Source organism: Poromitra crassiceps (assembly GCF_964638095.1).
Source record: "Poromitra crassiceps genome assembly, chromosome: 15".
Lineage (NCBI taxonomy): Eukaryota > Metazoa > Chordata > Actinopteri > Beryciformes > Melamphaidae > Poromitra > Poromitra crassiceps.
This window is the reverse complement of record NC_139634.1, coordinates 25,706,089-25,725,255: the sequence shown is the minus strand read 5'-3', so window position 1 is coordinate 25,725,255 and position 19,167 is coordinate 25,706,089. Positions and strand designations below refer to the sequence as shown.

The 19,167-nt window shown below is 44.8% G+C and overlaps 1 protein-coding gene across 1 annotated transcript; it reads left to right on the top strand.

Moving 5' to 3' along the window:
• Nucleotides 1-222: 222 nt before the first annotated feature.
• On the top strand, nt 223-18,729 carry setd7 (SET domain containing 7, histone lysine methyltransferase). The gene is made up of 9 exons (XM_083652459.1): nt 223-312; nt 1,156-1,241; nt 1,476-1,605; nt 3,024-3,225; nt 4,963-5,152; nt 6,819-6,900; nt 9,697-9,814; nt 11,598-11,755; nt 16,578-18,729. The coding sequence occupies exons 2-9, from the start codon at nt 1,178-1,180 to the stop codon at nt 16,771-16,773; spliced, it is 1,140 nt and encodes a 379-aa protein (XP_083508585.1). The 5' UTR covers nt 223-312; nt 1,156-1,177; the 3' UTR covers nt 16,774-18,729.
• Nucleotides 18,730-19,167: the final 438 nt, after the last annotated feature.

The following is a 19,167-nucleotide window of genomic DNA, read 5'->3' as shown; positions in this document are numbered from 1 at the left end:
TATCTCAAATTTAAATGCCAAGTCCGGGCTAAATGCACATGATCCTGGGCAGAAGAAATCTGGCAAAAGCCAAAGTTTGGCTCAACACTAAAAATGTTGATTTTGACCAAGTAGCCTACAATTGTTTTTATAAACATTTTACGAAATGTCTATGGAAAAATATATGGCGGATGAAATCCCTTGGTTCAAATGCTGAACGTTGAAGAGGGCGTGACTTTGCCACACGAGTCTTCTCTCCCGTCAGTCACCCTGCAGCCTCCTCGGCCAGCATGGACAGCGATGAGGACAGCATAGAGGAGGAGGTGGTGCACGGTACGTCACCTTATGCTTTGATTTCTTTCATTTGGTCCAATATGGCCAAACAGAAACGCGGTCATACGAAACGTCTCTGGTATTTTCCTTTTAAAAGCCAGTTTCCTGTGGCCTAATGTTGTGCTACCAGGGCCTCGGTATCGACAATAACTCGGAGGCGCCGGGGGCTTGATTTGTGAAGGAAACCCGCCCAACAGTGGAGTGAGGGCGGCCTGGCACTCTGTCTGGTCTCTGGAGCTCCGTAAGGCACCAGGCAGGTAGCAGCTGAAATGTAGCCGACATGATGTAGCTTTTATTCCAGCGGCTGACTGTGTGCGCTAACGTTACATCATAGCCTGCGCTCTGTGGCCAAGTGTGCGTGTTTGCAGTCTGGACACACAACTCCTGTAACAACAGGAAGGATATAAGGAATAATCACGCTGCTATTTTATACTTGAGTTGTTTCAAACGGTATGTATCAGGGCGAATCAGCGTGACATCACAACTCCCTGGAAATGCGGAAGACCGCAGCAGTTGTGACATGTTACACTCTCTCATGTACTGTAATGACATGTACCAATAGAGTGATTAGAGACGTTCTACTGAAGGAGTATCATCCCAACCCAATAAGAATAAATTATATCCTCATAGAGTTTGAACATGAGGGGGCGGTGAAAATAAGGACAAAATATATTTCATTTCCTTTACTTCCCAAAGTGAAAGAAGTTAACTTCAAAATGTTAAATGAGATTTATCCTGCAAACGAAGTCCTGCAACTCAAATTTAATCTGGAGCTAAATAATTGTGTCTTTTGTGAAAATGAAATTGAAACTTTGGAACATCTATTTTTCCAATGTAATTTAGTACACAGACCTTCTGGAGAGATATGCTGAGCTGGTTACAGTCCAAGGAGATTGAGATACCCCTGTCGTGGAAATTGGTCAAATTTGGTATTTTTCCCCCTTCACAAAACAGAGACTTGTTATGTTTAATATTACTTTGCTAGGAATTTAGAAAGTCATTTTTATTGTGATTGATATTGATATTGTGTGTATGTCACTAGACCATTCCAAACGATGTGTGTGTGTGTGTGTGTGTGTGTGTGTGTGTGTGTGTGTGTGTGTGTGTGTGTGTGTGTGTGTGTGTGTGTGTGTGTGTGTGTGTGTGTGTGTGTGTGTGTGTAGGTCCATTGGATGAAGATGGCCAACCCCATGGGTTCTGCACAGTGACCTTCTCGTCCAGCGATCGTTTTGAAGGACACTTCACCCACGGAGAGAAGAACGGCAAGGGCAAGTTCTTCTTCTTCGATGGGAGGTAGGCTGCTGTGAGGATAAGACACAGAACTTATTAATTGATCTGGGGAGAGTTGTAGATTAGCACATGCTTCCTCCAATACATGTGCAGCCGCCAGCTGCTTCTTTTCACCTGACAGCAGGGAGTTTCACTGGCAGGAGGTAGCGCGTGGGAGGATCACGCTATTCCCCCCAGTTACAGTACCTCCCCCCGACCAATCAGAGGAGGTGCTAGTACAGCGACCAGGACTCTTTCCCCACCGGCTTGCCACCCACAGACACGGCCATTTGTGTCTGTAAGAACATCTAACCAAGCCGGAGGTACCGCTGCCGGGGATTGAGCCCGGGTCTCTGCGGGGATAGGAGAGTGCTTTTACCTCTACACTACCCAGACGTCCTCCACATCTCTTTATGTCAAACCATAGGCCTATTTCACAAACATGGCCGCCACCCCGGAACATGTTGATGCGCACTTCCGCTATCTTCACCAGCAGCAGTTGTCCATTCACTCGCCGTGATACGATAACAATAGCTCATTGAAAAGCACTCAGGCATGTAGTGTGCATTTTTATGCCTCTGCCGACAATAGCCAGGCCGGAGGCATTATGGATTCGGGTTGCTTGATGGAATTTATTCGAGTGTATCGATAATGTAATGTATCGCAAGAGGAAGTATCATGATATTTCAATATTTTGTCCCACCCCTACTTCCCACGGATCTTCTCTAAAACAGCAGTTATTATGTTGGTCAAACACATGGGGCAGATGAGCTTGGTGTTCTGGGCAGCACAGTGTTTTTCACATGGGCTTTAGAGAGTAAGTGATCATTGCACGTATTTGTGCGGGTCCAATCAACGGAATGTTGCCAGAATTTGCAAAACGGCTTATCACCTGAGTCATAAAAGTCATTAGGATACTGCTCTGCTCTGAAAGCTTATCACCTGAGTCATAAAAGTCATTAGGATAAGGATACTGCTCTGCTCTGAATTTAGGGCAATTTCTTAGCTTTGTTGATGACTTTGGAGGGGAAGCAGCTGGCCGTTTCGACATTGTTGTGAGCTTTTGTGAAGTGGCATGGAAGTGACGTACGGCTTGTAACACGCAGGAGTGACCCCCGGTCATTTTCCTCTCCACCAAAACGGAATTTCAGCCCAATTATGGCAAATTCTGCAGTATTCCATGTTTTACAGTTGATTCCATTTTTACTGGCCAATTCCGCGATTCTGTCCGCGATCATATGCGGTTCCGCGTGAGACACGCTATAAATGCGCAACATTTATAGTAATAATAAAATGCATTGAACTCAGTGTGCAAAGTTCTTGTGCGTAATCAGTGTGACTGATTTAAAAAAATCCATACAAAAAACCAGACTGTGCAAAGACCTTAATGCTAGCTGAAGTTCCATATGGACACATCTCTTCTCTGTCTCTCCTCTGTGCAGCATTCTGGAGGGCTTCTATGTAGATGATGCCCTACAGGGTCAGGGCACCTACACCTACTCAGACGGGGGCGTCCTCCACGGCTCCTATGAGGACGGAGAGCTGAATGGCCCCGCCGAGGAGCACGACGCCCAGGGACGGCTCCTGTTCAGAGGCCAGTACAAACACAGCACCCGCTGTGGAGAGTGCTGGCTCTACTACCCTGTGAGTCACACCCTGGGCCAGAGCATTGCACAGATTTACTTTTCTATAACAGTTTATGCTTTGCACAATTTATTTCTCTATAAAAGTAATGTTATTTAAAGTAATGTTTGTTTGTATTATCTGTAACTACATGCTGCTTTTCTTGGCCAGGTCACCCAGAATTTTTTTATTTCAGTTATACAAATACTCTCCTAGAACATTTGCATATATCCATCTTAAGATACACTACCAGTCAAAAGGTTTGAGACCATATTATTTTTCTTCCCTTTTTACCAAATAGTAAAGACATCAAAACTACAAAATAACACAAAATGGAATTATGCTGTGACCAAAAGAGTCAAACAAAATCAAAGCTATATTATATTTTATATTTTTTAAAGTAGCTGGCCTTTGCCTTGATAGAAAGTTAAATAAAGGATTTGGAAAGAAATTAGGCAACAATCCAAAAATGTTAGCATCGCTAACATTAGCTAGCGTCACACTAACTAACTATCAAGCAAATTCCAGGAATAACGTTACCCAACATGTAATTCAAGATCATTAAAATGTGTTGAGAATCTGGCTATTCTCTTTGTTAGCTAATGTTAGACCATCTAAGAGCAGATATCTGCTACGGTTTGGCTATGCTTTCAACTTAAACAAATGGCAAAGCAACGTTAAGGGCTACTCTGCTCAGTGATTTTCACTGTCTGCACAGTGAGGTTATTTCACAGCACACTGTGGGATATGTCACTAATCACAGTATGTAAACATTCACAATTACGACCACCAATCATTACATAATGTTAGGCAACAGATGACTAAATAAATGGTTAATGATCATTTAATGGTTCATGGTTCATCATGAGTAAATCTAATCTGCGGAGTAAATCATCAATTGACGTTAGTCTCACATATCCAGAGGCATCTCCACACTTAGTTTTAGCGCTGGTCTCTGAGTAGCGTAGAAAGTGCACAACTTCGTTCACGTTTGTCTCGCAAAGGTAATCATTTACTCAAAACATGTTTGCAACCACTGCTTGCGGATATGAACTAACATTAGCCAGCTGTAAGAAAGTAAGTACATTTTATTTATATAGCACTTATCACAGAGAGGACTAACAAAGTGCTTCACAGGTTAAGAAACACACAAAATAAACACAAAAATAGGACAATGCATACAAAGTAAAACAGTGAGATGGAGGAATAGCATACAGGATAGCAGGGTTACAGAGAAACCAAACATCAGGCCAGTCTAGGCAACAAATGCCTGTCTGCTTTTTAAAGATCTCAACTGAGGCCGCGGCCCTCAAGACCGGTGGAAGGTAAACAACATATGTAGAATGAGTGTGCACATACGGCTGCTGTGTGTGTGTGTGAGAGAGAGAGAGAGAGAGAGCGAGAGAGAGACACAGCATCGCAACTTGCAAGGCGGGGTTTGAATTGAACACAAATTCATTAATAGTGAACGTGTTTTGTGTCCAAATTGCACAAAAAACAGGGCTCTGCACTCCGTCAGGACACTCCCCAAGTTTGAAGTCGATCCGACCAATGGTTCTCGAGATACGCGAAGGACAGACAGAGACAGAGAGACCGACACTGCTGGCATTATATTATAGTGTAGAAGCCGTTTTGAATGAGTAAAGTTGTTTTTTTTCAGAATCTCTGTGTCATCCTTCAGTTGTGTGTGCATTGTTCACGCTGTCTGTGTGTGTTGGTGAGTGATCTCTGTATTTTGTGTGTTTGTTGTGTGTGTAGGACGGAGCCTGCGTGTTCGGGGAGGTGAACGAGGTCGGTGAGATGAGCGGTAAACAGGTGGCGTATGTCTACCCTGACGGCAGCACGACGCTCTTTGGACACTTTGAGGACGGAGAGCTGATCCAGGCTCAGCTCGCCACTGCCGTCTCTACAAAGACGGGCCGGCCGCGCTTCACAGTCACACCCAACGGTAAGTGATGATGTCACCCAACAGAAAGTGATGATGTCAGAGCGCAGTAATATTGGGTAATGCCAGGCATACACTGTATGAATTGACCCCCTTTCTGACCCCATTTGTGAGCTGCACGACTCATTTTATAGAGTCGAGCCGAATTTGAACTTGGTCGGGAGTGGTTTCCCGTGCAGTGTACAGGGGGAGTGGGCATGGTTTGCCGTGCAGTGTACAGGGAGGAGTGGGTGTGGTTTCCCGTGTAGTATTACAGGGGGGAGTGGGTGTGGTTTGCCATACAGGGGGCAGTGGGCGTGGTTTCCCATCCAATGTACAGGGGGGAGTGGGCGTGGTTTTCTGTGCAGTGTACAGTATATGGGGAGTGGGCGTGGTTTGCCGTGTAGTGTACAGGTTGGGGTGGGCGTGGTTTGCCATGCAGTGTACTGGGCGGAGTAGGTGTGGTTTTCCCTGCAGTGTACAGTACAGGGGGGAGTGGGTGTGTCCTTAAGCCTTCATTCACCCAGTGTTTCGCAGTGGGTGGAGGTTGGCCGGGTGTACTTGCCTTGACAGACAACTCCTTCAGCCAAACCCAAATCCACTCGGGAGAACAGCAAAAACATATTTTCCGCCGAGAAACTCTGCGGTTGTGGCGATACTCCTGTACTTGTTTGTTTTATATATTATATATATACCGGTATATATAAAGCCACGCTGAAGCTGAGCTCACGCTTAACCGGTCACACAAGAAGCACTCTCTTTTCCTCAGCGCCTCGCTCGGCGCACCTTGACCCTGCCCACAACTTCCATTACTTCATGCCTGGCAACTTAATGCTTCACGCTTGGAAAATAGGACTGAATCCTGAACAATCGCTTCAGCGCGGCTTCAGCGTGGCTTGAGCAAGGCACACGTGCGGCTGGTGTGAACAGCCTCACCTGTTAACAAGGACACCGAAATGAAACTTGTGACTTCAGCGTAGGTTGAGCGTTGCTTTGGCGTATGATGTGAATGTGGGCTTAGATATGTGTGCACTTAATTTAAGAGAGAATAACTCAACTGTTATAGGCTAATATGACCCCAGTGAATAAGTTGGGATGTGTGCCAAAATCTCTATCCGGGGCAAAAAAACCCGGAAATGACCACGCCCTTTTGACACAACAGGTGAATAGGGTTTTCCCCCCATTTAAAGATATCCCCATGAATTTCTACCAGTTTAATCTTCACATTAAGAAAATAAAAATGTATTACACTTTGTATTTGTATTTTTTGTCTAAATATGGTAATTAGGCAATATCTCATTAAATATGTGCACATTTGCATATAAACCGAGCTACAGATTTTCTGAGGTGCTCAAAAGTTCAGAATGGCCATGTTTTGGGGGGTCATACAAGAATGTAGAATTTTGTCCCCAGGTCCCTCCCAAAAATCCCAGGCTTTTTTGCTACAGGGCCCAATCCAAGATGGCTGCTGGCACCATCTAGAAAAATGAACTTTTCAACCATAGCGCCTAGAATCATGTATGAAGACACTTTTTCATGTAAGTTGACCACGAGGATTCTGATTCTGACAGTTTGATGTTATGACGTCATTAGAAACGCACAAACATTAGTCTTCCATATCAGGCATAAAGGAAGGAGCCAGTCATGGAAACACCTGGCTAAAAAGATGCTATACTGATTCTTTTTGAAGGCCCTGTGTACTCGTATGACAAGTCCACCTCCACCTGTATCGCCACCCACGGCCTGCTGCCTGACCCTTATGAGAGCCAAAGGTAGGTCAGAGAGAGATAATTCACCATCACCATTTCAGCACTGTCCTAATCTATTTTATAAACCGGTCAAAACCTAAAGCCTCTAAATCAGGGGTGTCAAACATACGGCCCAGGGGCCAGAACTGGCCCACAGGATGACTTTGCAAAGTGTAAATATTGCTCTGAGAAGTCCGTCAATCCAATAGATGCACTTGTGAAGGCTAAGAGGTGGCAGGTTTCAGGACCAAGTTAAATATTCAGTAGCCTAATCATGTTTTCTATATTCATCACTAAAAGATAAACAATTTCAGTACTGTCAATTGTAATGCACATCAGTAGATTTGATCATTTGTTTGATAGGCCTATGGTAGCTGAGCTAACCCTATGTGAAAACGTGTTATTAAAATGTACCTGTAACTCTTTACACTATAACGGCACACTGTTTTCACAGAATTGTATTGCTAGGGAACAGTTTGGAACCTAGCTTATGTCCTGTCAGATATTCTACTCCCCAAACACTGCAGCAGGAATGAAGGTGGGGCAATTTACAATGTTTATGTTGTCGAGTTGAAACCGTCTGTATGTTATTATGCATTAATTGTCTTTGTCTGGCCCACTTGAGATCAAATTGGGCTGCATGTGGCCTGTGAACTAAAATGAGTTTGACAGTAGGGCTGTCCCGACGCGTCCACGTCATTGACTAGGTACCGTAAATTCCGGACTATAAGGCGCACCGGTCTATAAGCCGCACCTTCAAAGGTGACTATTTTTTTCTTCTATAAGCCGCACCGGTCTATAAGCCGCGGGTGTTTTGATGTTTAATTACCATATGTAAGGCTTCGTGCACAGAGGGGATTGTCGGGAAAGAGATGGCTGTTTGGGGAAGCTCCCATTTATTAACATTTCAACAAAACAAAAGTCAGGTCACTAATCCCCAGACAAAATCACACATTGTGAGATGCTTAAAAATCACCATCGGCGGGAGCTGCTGTGCAGCCAAGAACACAAGTGAAATTCGTTCTCTCGTGACCTGTGGTTCTCAACGTGATGGACGATTCACCTTTCTTGTTAACAGTCCTAGTGAGAGGCAGGTTGAACGTCAAAGGCACTTCATCCATATTTATGATCTGCTCCGGTCCGATGGAATATTCCTTGATCTTTCTTTGTGTGAATTCGCCGAAGTTTGTAATTTTCTCCTGGTAGTCGGGAGGGAGTTGCTGACACACAGTCGTCCGCGCCCTGACGGACAGTCCCTTTCGTCTCGGGTTTGTGCATGATCCTTTGCTGCTGCTGCTGTTGTTGTTCCTGTCTCGCTACTGTCTCAGACATGGCTTTCAGGCTCAATCGCCGCCATCGTCGTAACACAGCCAGTTCTCCATCTTTTGAAGCATGATGTTAGATTACAACGAGCTAGTTGTGTGGCTTAGCCTTCCAAAATGTTGCTGTTAGTTTTTTAGAATGTAATACATAGAATTGGGAATGTTACATTCAATTTCATTCAGACTGTCTTACAGGCTCAATCGCTGCCTTTTTCCCCCCGGAGCGAGGGAGGAAGGAGGGAGGGTGTTTTACCGTAGTGGCTGAGAGAGAGTAGTGGCACAGTGCTCCAATCAGGTCGCGAGGCACATTTTTTGCAACATCATCCAATCAGGGTCTCGCTCTCATAATGTCTGTCTTGCTCTCGTTCTGCCTCATACCAACATCCATAGATTTTGGAGGTTCCCGAGTGGCCGTTTGCTGGAAAAATCCATAGAAAAGCCGCACCGTTATATAAGCCGCAGGGGGCAAAAAAGGCCAAAAAACGGGAAAAAAGCCGCGGCTTATAGTCCGGAATTTACGGTAATTGCGTCGATTTGCATAAATGTGCATCGATGCATTGAAATTAAGTGAAGCAAAGATCATTAATACACTAGATTGCTCCATTTCAATACCAGATTCCAAAATAAAACTTTTTAATGGCTTCTGTGTGCTTTAGACTTGTGTACAATGGTTTTTATCCTGGAAATGCGACCGGAAGTCGTATCGTCTCGCTAGAGGAAAGCTGGCTAGGTAAAGCAGTGATACTCAACCCGAGGCTCTAGAGCCACGTGCGGCTCCTTTATGGGTAGTTGTGGCTCTTTAAGTCCTTCGCAAAATAAACGAATAAATAAAAATCTTAAAGGGAGGAAAGGGACCTTTTATAGACGATGGCTCTTGCAAATATCCCCCCCCCCCCCCCCCCCAATGTGGCTCCTGAGTCGGGCAAGGTTGCGTAAAGTGTGGGAGTATGTTAGACTGACACCCAACAATGTGCTGCTAGTGCTCTGTAATGTTACACTGCAAATTGGAAATTACGTCACGTAACTGTAGCGTACCTTTTTGGCCACGCATATTATTATCAACACGTGGAACGTGTTTGTTAGTATAATGTTAGTCACTTACAGGGGTGCAAACCAGTCACCTTTTTCATCCTAAAATAGGATTTCTGAGTGGTTTTATGTCTCCCCTGGTATCTGTCACCTTTTTTACTACCCATGACTTTGCATCCCTGTAAATTAATGTTAGTTAAATCATTTCAATTACTTTCCTTGCCCCAAACTAATGAAAACATTTATTTTCCAGTGATTATCTTAACTGCATATTACTATAGTTTAAACATTAATCTGTCAGGAATCCTTTTGAATTTGAGGTTCAGTATAAAAAAAAAATCTGATTAATCGACTAATCTAAAAAATAGTCGTTAGATTAATCAAGAAGAAAATAGTCGTTTGGGACAGCCCTCTGTGACACCCCTGCCTAAATCCATGTTGTCCTGTGTGTGTGTGTGCGCTCGTGCAGGGTGTATGTAGCAGACTCTCTGATCAGAGGAGCAGGACAGGGCCTGTTTGCTAAGCAGGACGCTGAGCCAGACACTGTGGTGGCCTTTTACAACGGAGTACGCATCACACACTCAGAGGTACAACACACAGAGAGAGAGCCCGAAAAGTCTTCCCCATCCCTGCTGTCACTCACCGAGGCATAGGTCTACATCTCTTTAGCCTTCACTCTGATCATTTTGTGGGAGACTCTTAGGTGACGTGCCCGCATGGTATGGATCCACTCGCACATGTTTAGCTGGAGCTCTTCGCTGGCTTTCTTCCTCCCCGTGTCACACAGCCTGGCCCTTTTACCGTCCTCACGTAGCGCTTCATCACTATAAAAGTTCCAGGCAACTTGACAGGCTCCTCGGCTCCGGGATGCAGATACCTACATAGTGCCGTAACAGACGTTGGGAGGGCGCTGTGGGAATAATAGATTCACCATTCTCCCTATTAGAAGTCAGTGTACCATCAAAATGATTAAAAAGGCTATAGTTATATTAAGGTAAAGAGTTACATAATGGGGATTTAAGTGTACTTTTTCTTTTTATGCCTCCGCCGGCGATAGCCAGGCCGGAGGCATTATGGATCCGGGTTGTCCGTCCGTCCGTACGTACGGCTGTCCGTACGGCTGTCCGTCCGTCCGTACGATGTTTGTTAACGCGATATCTGAGGAACGCCTGGACGGAATTTCATCAGATTCGCCTTAAACATTCACTTAGGCTCAAGGATGATCTGATTAGATTTTGGTGGTCAAAGGTCAAGGTCACTGTGACCTCTCGAACGCCATTTTCAAGCTTGTTAACGCGATATCTGAGGAACGCTTGTACGGAATTTCATCAGATTCGCCTTAAACATTCACTTAGGCTCAAGGATGATCTGATTAGATTTTGGTGGTCAAAGGTCAAAGGTCAAGGTCACTGTGACCTCTCGAACGCCATTTTCACACTTGTTAACGCGATATCTCAGGAATGCCTTGACGGAATTTAATCAAACTTGTCTCAAACATCGACTTGGACTCAAGGATGAACTGATTAGATTTTGGTGGTCAAAGGTCAAGGTCACTGACCTCTCGAACGCCATTTTCAAGCTTGTTAACGCGATATCTCAGGAATGCCTTGACGGAATTTAATCAAACTTGTCTCAAACATCGACTTGGACTCAAGGATGAACTGATTACATTTTGGTGGTCAAAGGTCAAGGTCACTGTGACCTCTCAAACGCCATTTTCCAGCTTGTTAACGCGATATCTCATGAATACCTTGACGGAATTTCATCAAATTTGCCTCAAACATCTACTTAGACTCAAGGATGAACTGATTCGATTTTGGTGGTCAAAAGTCAAAGGCCAAGGTCACTGTGACCTCTCAAACGCCATTTTCAAGCTTGTTAACGCGATATCTCAGGAATGCCTTGACGGAATTTAATCAAACTTGTCTCAAACATCGACTTGGACTCAAGGATGATCTGATTAGATTTTGGTGGTCAAAGGTCAAGGTGAGCTCTCGAACGCCATTTTCAAGCTTGTTAACGCGATATCTCAGGAATGCCTTGACGGAATTTAATCAAACTTTTCTCAAATATCGACTTGGACTCAAGGATGAACTGATTACATTTTGGTGGTCAAAGTTCAAGGTCACTGTGACCTCTCACACACCCAATTTCCAAGCTCTGTAACGCAACATCACAGGAGCGCCTTGACGGAATCTCTTCCAATTTGCCTCAAATGGCGATTTGGACTCCAGAATCAACTAATGGCGGAGGCATAAGTCCGCGTTGCGGTCGTTCTAGTTTAGATCTTGGATTGTTTTTGGAGCTACCTGGGACCATTTCCCCTGTTGGTTCTAATGAAAGCATTTGTCTCCGCCCCCCTGACATCAGGTGGATAGCAGAGATTGGGCGCTGAATGGGAACACCATCTCATTGGACGAGGACACGGTGATTGATGTCCCGGTGCCGTGGGACCAGATGGACAGATACTGTGCCTCTCTGGGACACAAGGGGAACCACTCCTTCACCCCCAACTGCAGATATGACCCGTGAGTAGAGTACAGACTAGACCACTCCTTCACCGCCCAACTGCAGATATGACCCATGAGTAGAGTACAGACTAGACCACTCCTTCACCCTCAACTGCAGATATGACCCGTGAGTAGAGTACAGACTAGACCACTCCTTCACCCTCAACTGCAGATATGACCCGTGAGTAGAGTACAGACTAGACCACTCCTTCACCCTCAACTGCAGATATGACCCGTGAGTAGAGTACAGACTAGACCACTCCTTCACCCTCAACTGCAGATATGACCCATGAGTAGAGTACAGACTAGACCGGCGATCCTCAAAGTCCGGACTCCGGTCCGCATCCGGACCGAACCACACCGGTCTCCGGACTCTGAGCAAATTCTAGTTTTGACTCTGAGCAAATTCTAGTTTTCACATGTATTTTTTGTATTATCTGACTGCTAGCCATCGCAATGGGCCGCAAAAAGTCTCCACTTTCTCCAATGCAAGCAGCGCTCTGAGAGCTCTTGTCTGTGCGAGGATGTCTGCCCCTCCCCTAGTCGGCCCTGCTTTGGGTTCGTCCGTTCAGTCACATTCAGCGTCCCGTCATCTCCATGACAACGCAGCGACTCGCAGAGGCAACGTCATAGAGCCGCGCTACACGTGTGTTTACAAAGCCGAATGACTGGCATCTGTGGAATGCGCATCAGCACAGCACAGCACAGCACAGCAGCGCAGCAGCGTCAGTAACGAGCCGGTTACGCAGTTAGATAACAAACGATTTTTGAGACCAACCAATTCATCTAAAATGGCATGTTCCAAGATGGCCAAGAGAAAGGTTGACGATGAAAACCGTCAATTCAAAGAAGAATGGACCGAGAAATATGCGTTCCTCCTCCCACCAGCGAGCACCAGACCGATGTGCTTAATATGCCAAGAAACAGTAGCTCTGGTGAAGAGTGGCAATTTGAAACGCCACTATGACACAAAACACGGTAATTTTGAAGCCACCTATCCACAAAATTCAGCTGTGAGAACCACAAAAATCAATGGGATGAAGTTGTCATATCAAGCCACAAACAGAGTTCTTGTTACAGCAATGTCACTGCAAGAAAAAGCAAAAGAGTCCTCACTCAGAGTGGCATGGGTGTTGGGTAAACACAAGAAGCCATTCTCTGATGCTGAAATTATAAAAGAATGTATGACTGAAGTGATGGAGACCATGTTTGAAGGCAAACAAAAAGAGGAAATCACAGATAAGATAAAGAAAATCCCCCTCTCAGACAGCACAGCAACCAGAAGAACAGCAGTCCTGGCTGATGATTTGCTCAAACAGCTTCGTGGTGGAATAATACATGCACAGTGCATTTCCTTGGCTGTGGATGAGTCCACTGACATCACAGACAATGCTCAGCTGCTGGTGTTTGTGAGGTTTTATGATGAGTCAAAGGGGGCATTTGTTGAAGATGTGTTGGGCCTCACAAGCCTCAGTGGACACACAAGGGGAGAAGATATTTATGATGCAATAATGAAGATGCTGAATGAAAGAGGGATAAATTTGGAGAAAGTTGTATCAATTGCTACTGATGGAGCTCCAGCCATGATGGGGAGGGAGAGAGGACTGGTTCAGCGCCTGAAAGAGCACAACCCTGACCTGATATCTTACCACTGCATAATCCACCAGTCTGTCCTTTGTGCAAGTCTTGGAGAAGTGTACTCTGACATCATGGCAACAGTGATGAGACTCATCAACTTTTTGAGAGCATCATCTTCACTGCAGCATCGCTTGGTGCGCACATTCCTGGCAGAGGTTGGTGCAGAGTTTGATGAGTTGCTCCTGCACAACAATGTCAGGTGGCTGAGTAAAGGCAAGGTCCTGGAGCGGTTCTGGGCAGTAAGGAAAGAGCTGCAAGTCTTTCTGTCAGACCAAAAGAGTGCAAAAGCAAAGCAGTTCATGGAATTCATGCAAAATGAAGAAAAGATGGAAGCTGTTGCGTTTTTGGCTGATATAACATCTCATCTCAACAACCTAAATCTCAAGCTACAGGGCAAGAACAACACAGTGTGTGAGCTGATGTCAGCAGTGCGTGCTTTCCAGAGGAAACTGGAGCTCTACAAAAGTGACCTACAGGTAAGCCTTTTTAATCTTGTCTACCACACACATCCGCTGGATTCCAATGAACAATTTTTTTCACAATATTTTATTTCTCAGTTTTTCTTAGAATAATACAAACAACAAGCTCAGACACAAGAAAAGAAAGAAAGAAAAAAAGGCATACATACATACATACATACATGAGCAAATACACATGCACATACAAACAGTAAATAAAAAGTGACATTCAAATAAACAGCTTTTTGATATTTCACCCTTTTAAGCAGTGTTCCTTTTTTACCTAGGAGGGACTGCTCCACTTCCCCAAACTTTTGGAACAGACAAAAGGAGACGGACATCTTCAGGATCATGCTGAATTCCTGGAGAAGCTGATTCAAAATTTCAAGACCCGCTTTGATGACTTCAAATTAGGAAAACAAGTCCTACTGTGCATTGAAAACCCATTTCTGGTCAGAAATGTCACAGAGTTCTCTACAGAAGCACAACAAATCTTCCCATGGGTCAGTGCTGCTTCTCTGCAAAGTGAGTTGGTTGACCTCCAGGAAAACCTTGCACTGAAAGAGGCTGACTGTGACATGCCCACCTTCTGGACGAAGATGGTTACTGCAGCTAATTTCCCTCTCCTGCATAAGATGGCACTTCACATCCTCACAATGTTTGGCTCAACATACAGCTGCGAGTCTGCATTCTCAACAATGAACATGGTGAAGAACAAATACCGCAACCGACTCACCAATGAACACTTGGATCAGTGTCTCCGTCTGGCCATCACTCCTTTTGTGCCAAAGTTCAAAGCCTTGGCAGCAGACAAAAGGAGCCACTTCTCTCATTGAGCAACAGTGTTTGACACACAATGTGCAATATAGTTTTGGACTTATTTTTGACTTTTATCATTGTTGTTTGATTCACCTTTAGTGGTTTGGTGTCTGAACCAGTTGGTGGGGTGGGAAAATGGTGATTTGTAGGTCAGAACAGAAAATGTTTTGTTTTTATTAAGCTATTTTGAGTTATTGTTATTCAGATAGTCAACTGTTTGAACAGAAGATAACAAACAATTGATGGAGTTCATGTTGACATTTTCACAATAGGAACAAGGTCAGACCAAAAATCTTTGTTTTTAAGTTAATGTTTTTAAGTTATTTCAAGTTATTATTATTTAAGTTATTATCATCAGTGAATTGTTTGAAAAGAAGATAAAGAATAATTGATGATGTTCATGTTGATATTTTCACAATAGGATTTCAGCTTTTCCAGTTGTATGCTTGAATGACCTTAATAAATGAACCTTTGGACCTTTGGACCTTTGAAAATTGACATTGTGGACCTTTAAGATTTGTATTTGAGTACCCCTGGACTAGACCACTCCTTCACCCTCAACTGCAGATATGACCCATGAGTAGAGTACAGACTAGACCACTCCTTCACCCTCAACTGCAGATATGACCCATGAGTAGAGTACAGACTAGACCACTCCTTCACCCCCAACCAGAGTCCTGCACCGGGTCGGGGCTCCGCGGGGCCCCGCCGGGTACCCGCAAAAAAAAGAGGGCGGGTAAAAAATACACTTCTGTAAATTGGTGGGTCGGGCGGCGGGTAAAAATTAACTAAATGCGGACGGGCGGCGGGTGGAAGCTTTTCTGTTGCACTCAGATGGAGGCAGGGGGGGTGTGTCTGGCAGGCGGGGTGTCTGGCAGCTGGTCTGACTCGAACAGGAGAAAAGTTTCTGACGCACGTTTTCGCTTTGTTTACATAACTGGCATCGTTTAAAGTATGCACATACTGTGCAATGTGTGACGCTATATGGACTGCACAAAACATTCAAAACTCAGCTGCGGTCAAGGTGATTGATTGGAGACAATACGAGTCGGACAGATAATATAGTAGGCTAACGTTAGCTTCCAGTCAAACATACACACTGGCTGTTTTCATAGCAACAGGCAAGAACATGTCATGGATGGATAGCGTGAAAGTGGAGAGGTCTCATCCCAACGTGGATTTACGTTCCTCCAACAGCAATCATAAAGGCAGTATGGATTATACCGGACATATTGGAAATAGCTGGTAAGTCACTTTGCTTGCTGTAGTGTCTGATTGCAGAGCTATCCAGCTGGTTAGTGAGCTAGCAGCTGCTAAAAGCTAATTAATGTACATCAGCTGACGAGTCTCGGCCAGAAAGACTGCTGTTCGCCGTGTGAAACGGTGGCAGTTTCGTTAGGTTCACTACAAAATGTTTGCACTGCAGATTAACGGTTATTATATATATGCGGTTCCGGGTCGGGGGGCGGGTCTCATGTCTGCGGGGCGGGGTGGGTTGCGGTACTGATTGATCATATGTGCGGGTTCGCGGAGCGGGGTCGGTACTGCACGTCGCGGGGCCGGCGGGACCGGGTCTTGAAAATCAGACCCGCGCAGGACTCTGCCTCCAACTGCAGATATGACCCATGAGTAGAGTGCAGACTAGAGCACTCCTTCACCCCCACCTGCAGATATGACCCATGAGTAGAGTACAGACCAGACCACTCCTTTTCCCTCAACTGCAGATATGACCCATGAGTAGAGTACAGACTAGACCACTCCTTCACCCTCAACTGCAGATATGACCCATGTACAGACTAGACCACTCCTTCACCCCCCCAACTGCAGATATGACCCATGAGTAGAGTACAGACTAGTAATTTTAAACTCAATAAATGAAATGAAATGAAAATTTGACCTGTTGTTTTTGTGCGTTGGTCCTGCAGGTTCCTCCACCCTCGTTTCGGGCCCATCAAGTGCCTCCGGACGCTGCGCACCGTGCAGAGAGACGAGGAGATCACGGTTGCCTACGGTTACGACCACGAGCCCACGGGAAAGGCCGGACCGGAGGCACCGGACTGGTACAAGACGGAGCTGGAGGCGTTCCGCCAGGCACACGCCCAGGCTCCCACTGGCCAGTGACAACAGAGATCCAATACCTCTGGACAATAAACCATCCCTCTACTAATTTTGGAGCATTATTTGGCCCCCTTCCCGACAAGCTAGCATGATATAGTTGGTGCGAGCGGATGCCTTAGGTCTTCTAGTTTCATATGATACACACATCTTCACTCTTTAAAACTTTAAAAATGAGCCCGGTACAGCCTCTGAAAGACAGTAATGTCAGCCACGGATGTGGGTGGCCGTTTACATGTACTGTACACATGGTAAAATCACCAGTGGATACAGCACTTTATTATTTTTACTTCCTGGACAAGGTCCACGGACCCCACTTTGGGAACCACTGACCTAACGTATCCATTGGTACCAACCATGTCATGCTAGCTTTCGGGAAGGAGGCTAAATAACGCTCCAAAGTTAGGCTACATTTTGGCGAGGGAAAAACTATTTCAAAGGGGTCCCTTGACCCCTCACCTCAAGATATCTGAATGAAAATGGGTTAGACTTCCCTTGACAGATAAGGTAGGATTTTTCACAGCCTAATTAATGTTGGCAGTTTTTAATTTTCAATTTTGTAATTAAGTTTGAAATTACCATGAAATACTTATTAATTATCTACATAAAAAGAAATCAGAGCTAATAAAACAAAGCAATGGGATTTAAATGACATATTTAAATTACATGTTCTGATCATGAAATAAAAAAATATATAAGGAAAATATTTCCTCTGATCTCGTGTGTTGATCAGAGTTGGGTGTGCTCCGGAAGATTTTCAGATTCGAAAGTTTGGGAATGGCTGCCTTAAAGGTATACCAATACAGCCCTAGTGCTTCTAAACCTAGGATCTGACTCTGTTCTTATTGTTGCTTTCAGTTTTCACTGTGACTATCTTCATCTGACTTTATATGTAACATACTTTCAAGCAGCAGCTGCAACAAGGCTATCCCCTCCAGGTGTTGAGCAGTATAACATTTTGTACAATACAATATTTATCTGAGCCATTTAAAACCATAGAGAAACCATAGAGCATGTCTGGGAACGCCCACAAAATGTTAAATGGCTGGCGCGCGAGTGGGGTAAAACCGCCGATATATCTCATGGGCTGACTCACCAAAAGACGGTGCTGCGGCTCTAAACTACTGGTTTGGGGGTTCTAGAGCAGAACACAAGACGTCTGCTCAGATGTGCGTTTACTGCGGTGGTTAAATCCCCGATCGTGTCTGCCTGGGCTGGGCTATCAGCTAAATTCTAACTTTGCTGAATGGATAGAACAGGGGTTCTTACCCCACCCTGACCATGCCCCCAGCCAGGCTGAACCAGCTAACCAGCGTCTATTGTGGGCGTCCTAGAGCCTGTATGGGCGTTCCCAGACATGCGGACTGTCTCTATTCAACTGACACGTCATGTCATTTTAAAACGTGCAACTTTATAGGCCAACAGACTGAGCTTACTGTGAATAGTTTTAGAGTTTCTGAAATTGTTGAAATATTTCCTGAAATCTGAAGCGGTGCTTTGTAAATGAAAGGTGTTCAGCCAGCAAACTTGAGGCAGTTTTCTAATGTAAGGAGTGTAGCTGTGACCGTACAATACAAAATAAAGTCCAAGATCCAAGTCCAATTCACATGCCTCTTTTATCATCTGCTGCTGTTACAGTTCTTATGTGTTTGCCAATTTGCTTTTTCAAAATATCCTTGCTGTCAGGTGAAAATAAGCAGCTGGTGACTGCACATGTATCGGAGGAAGCATGTGCTAGTCTACAACTCTCCCCAGATCGGCAGAGGGGGTGGAGTCAGAGCCTGTTAGGATTCCTTCCACTGCCATGGTTTGCCTGATGGTGGCTACTTGTACTGCAATCACCACCTCAGCTCTCTACTGTGTCTCTAAGACCAGCAGGTGGCGCTGTTTCTTCATTTCTCATCACCTGAGTCCACTGAGCTTCTCTTTCAACCAGCAGCTCAAGAGGAGAGGAAATATAAAAGAAACCCTTCAATTTACATCTCAGTTCCTGCTTTGTTTTCAATTCAACAGCCGTGGTGTTACGGTGTAGTCTAGTAATAGTACGTTTCAGCTGGTTATGAGGGGGTTCCAAGAGGTCCCCAGCAAATTGATGAATTATGTATTATTCATTGACAAGACCACAGAGAATGTGGAAGAATCATTTACGATCATAGTTTCACTGTTATATCTCTACCTACAATACAGACAGTCATGGAACTTTGGACCAAATCACATCTAGAAATATTTTCAGATTTGGGTTCGGGGATGTGGACCATCAGGGGTCCTTTATATGAAAACGGTTGAGAATCACTGGCCTAGAGCTAGATAGAGTACTTTATTTATCCCGGACGGAAATTCTGACGTTACAGCAGCAGTAGCATCAATGCCAGTAACAACAACATAACTTATATCAAAAAC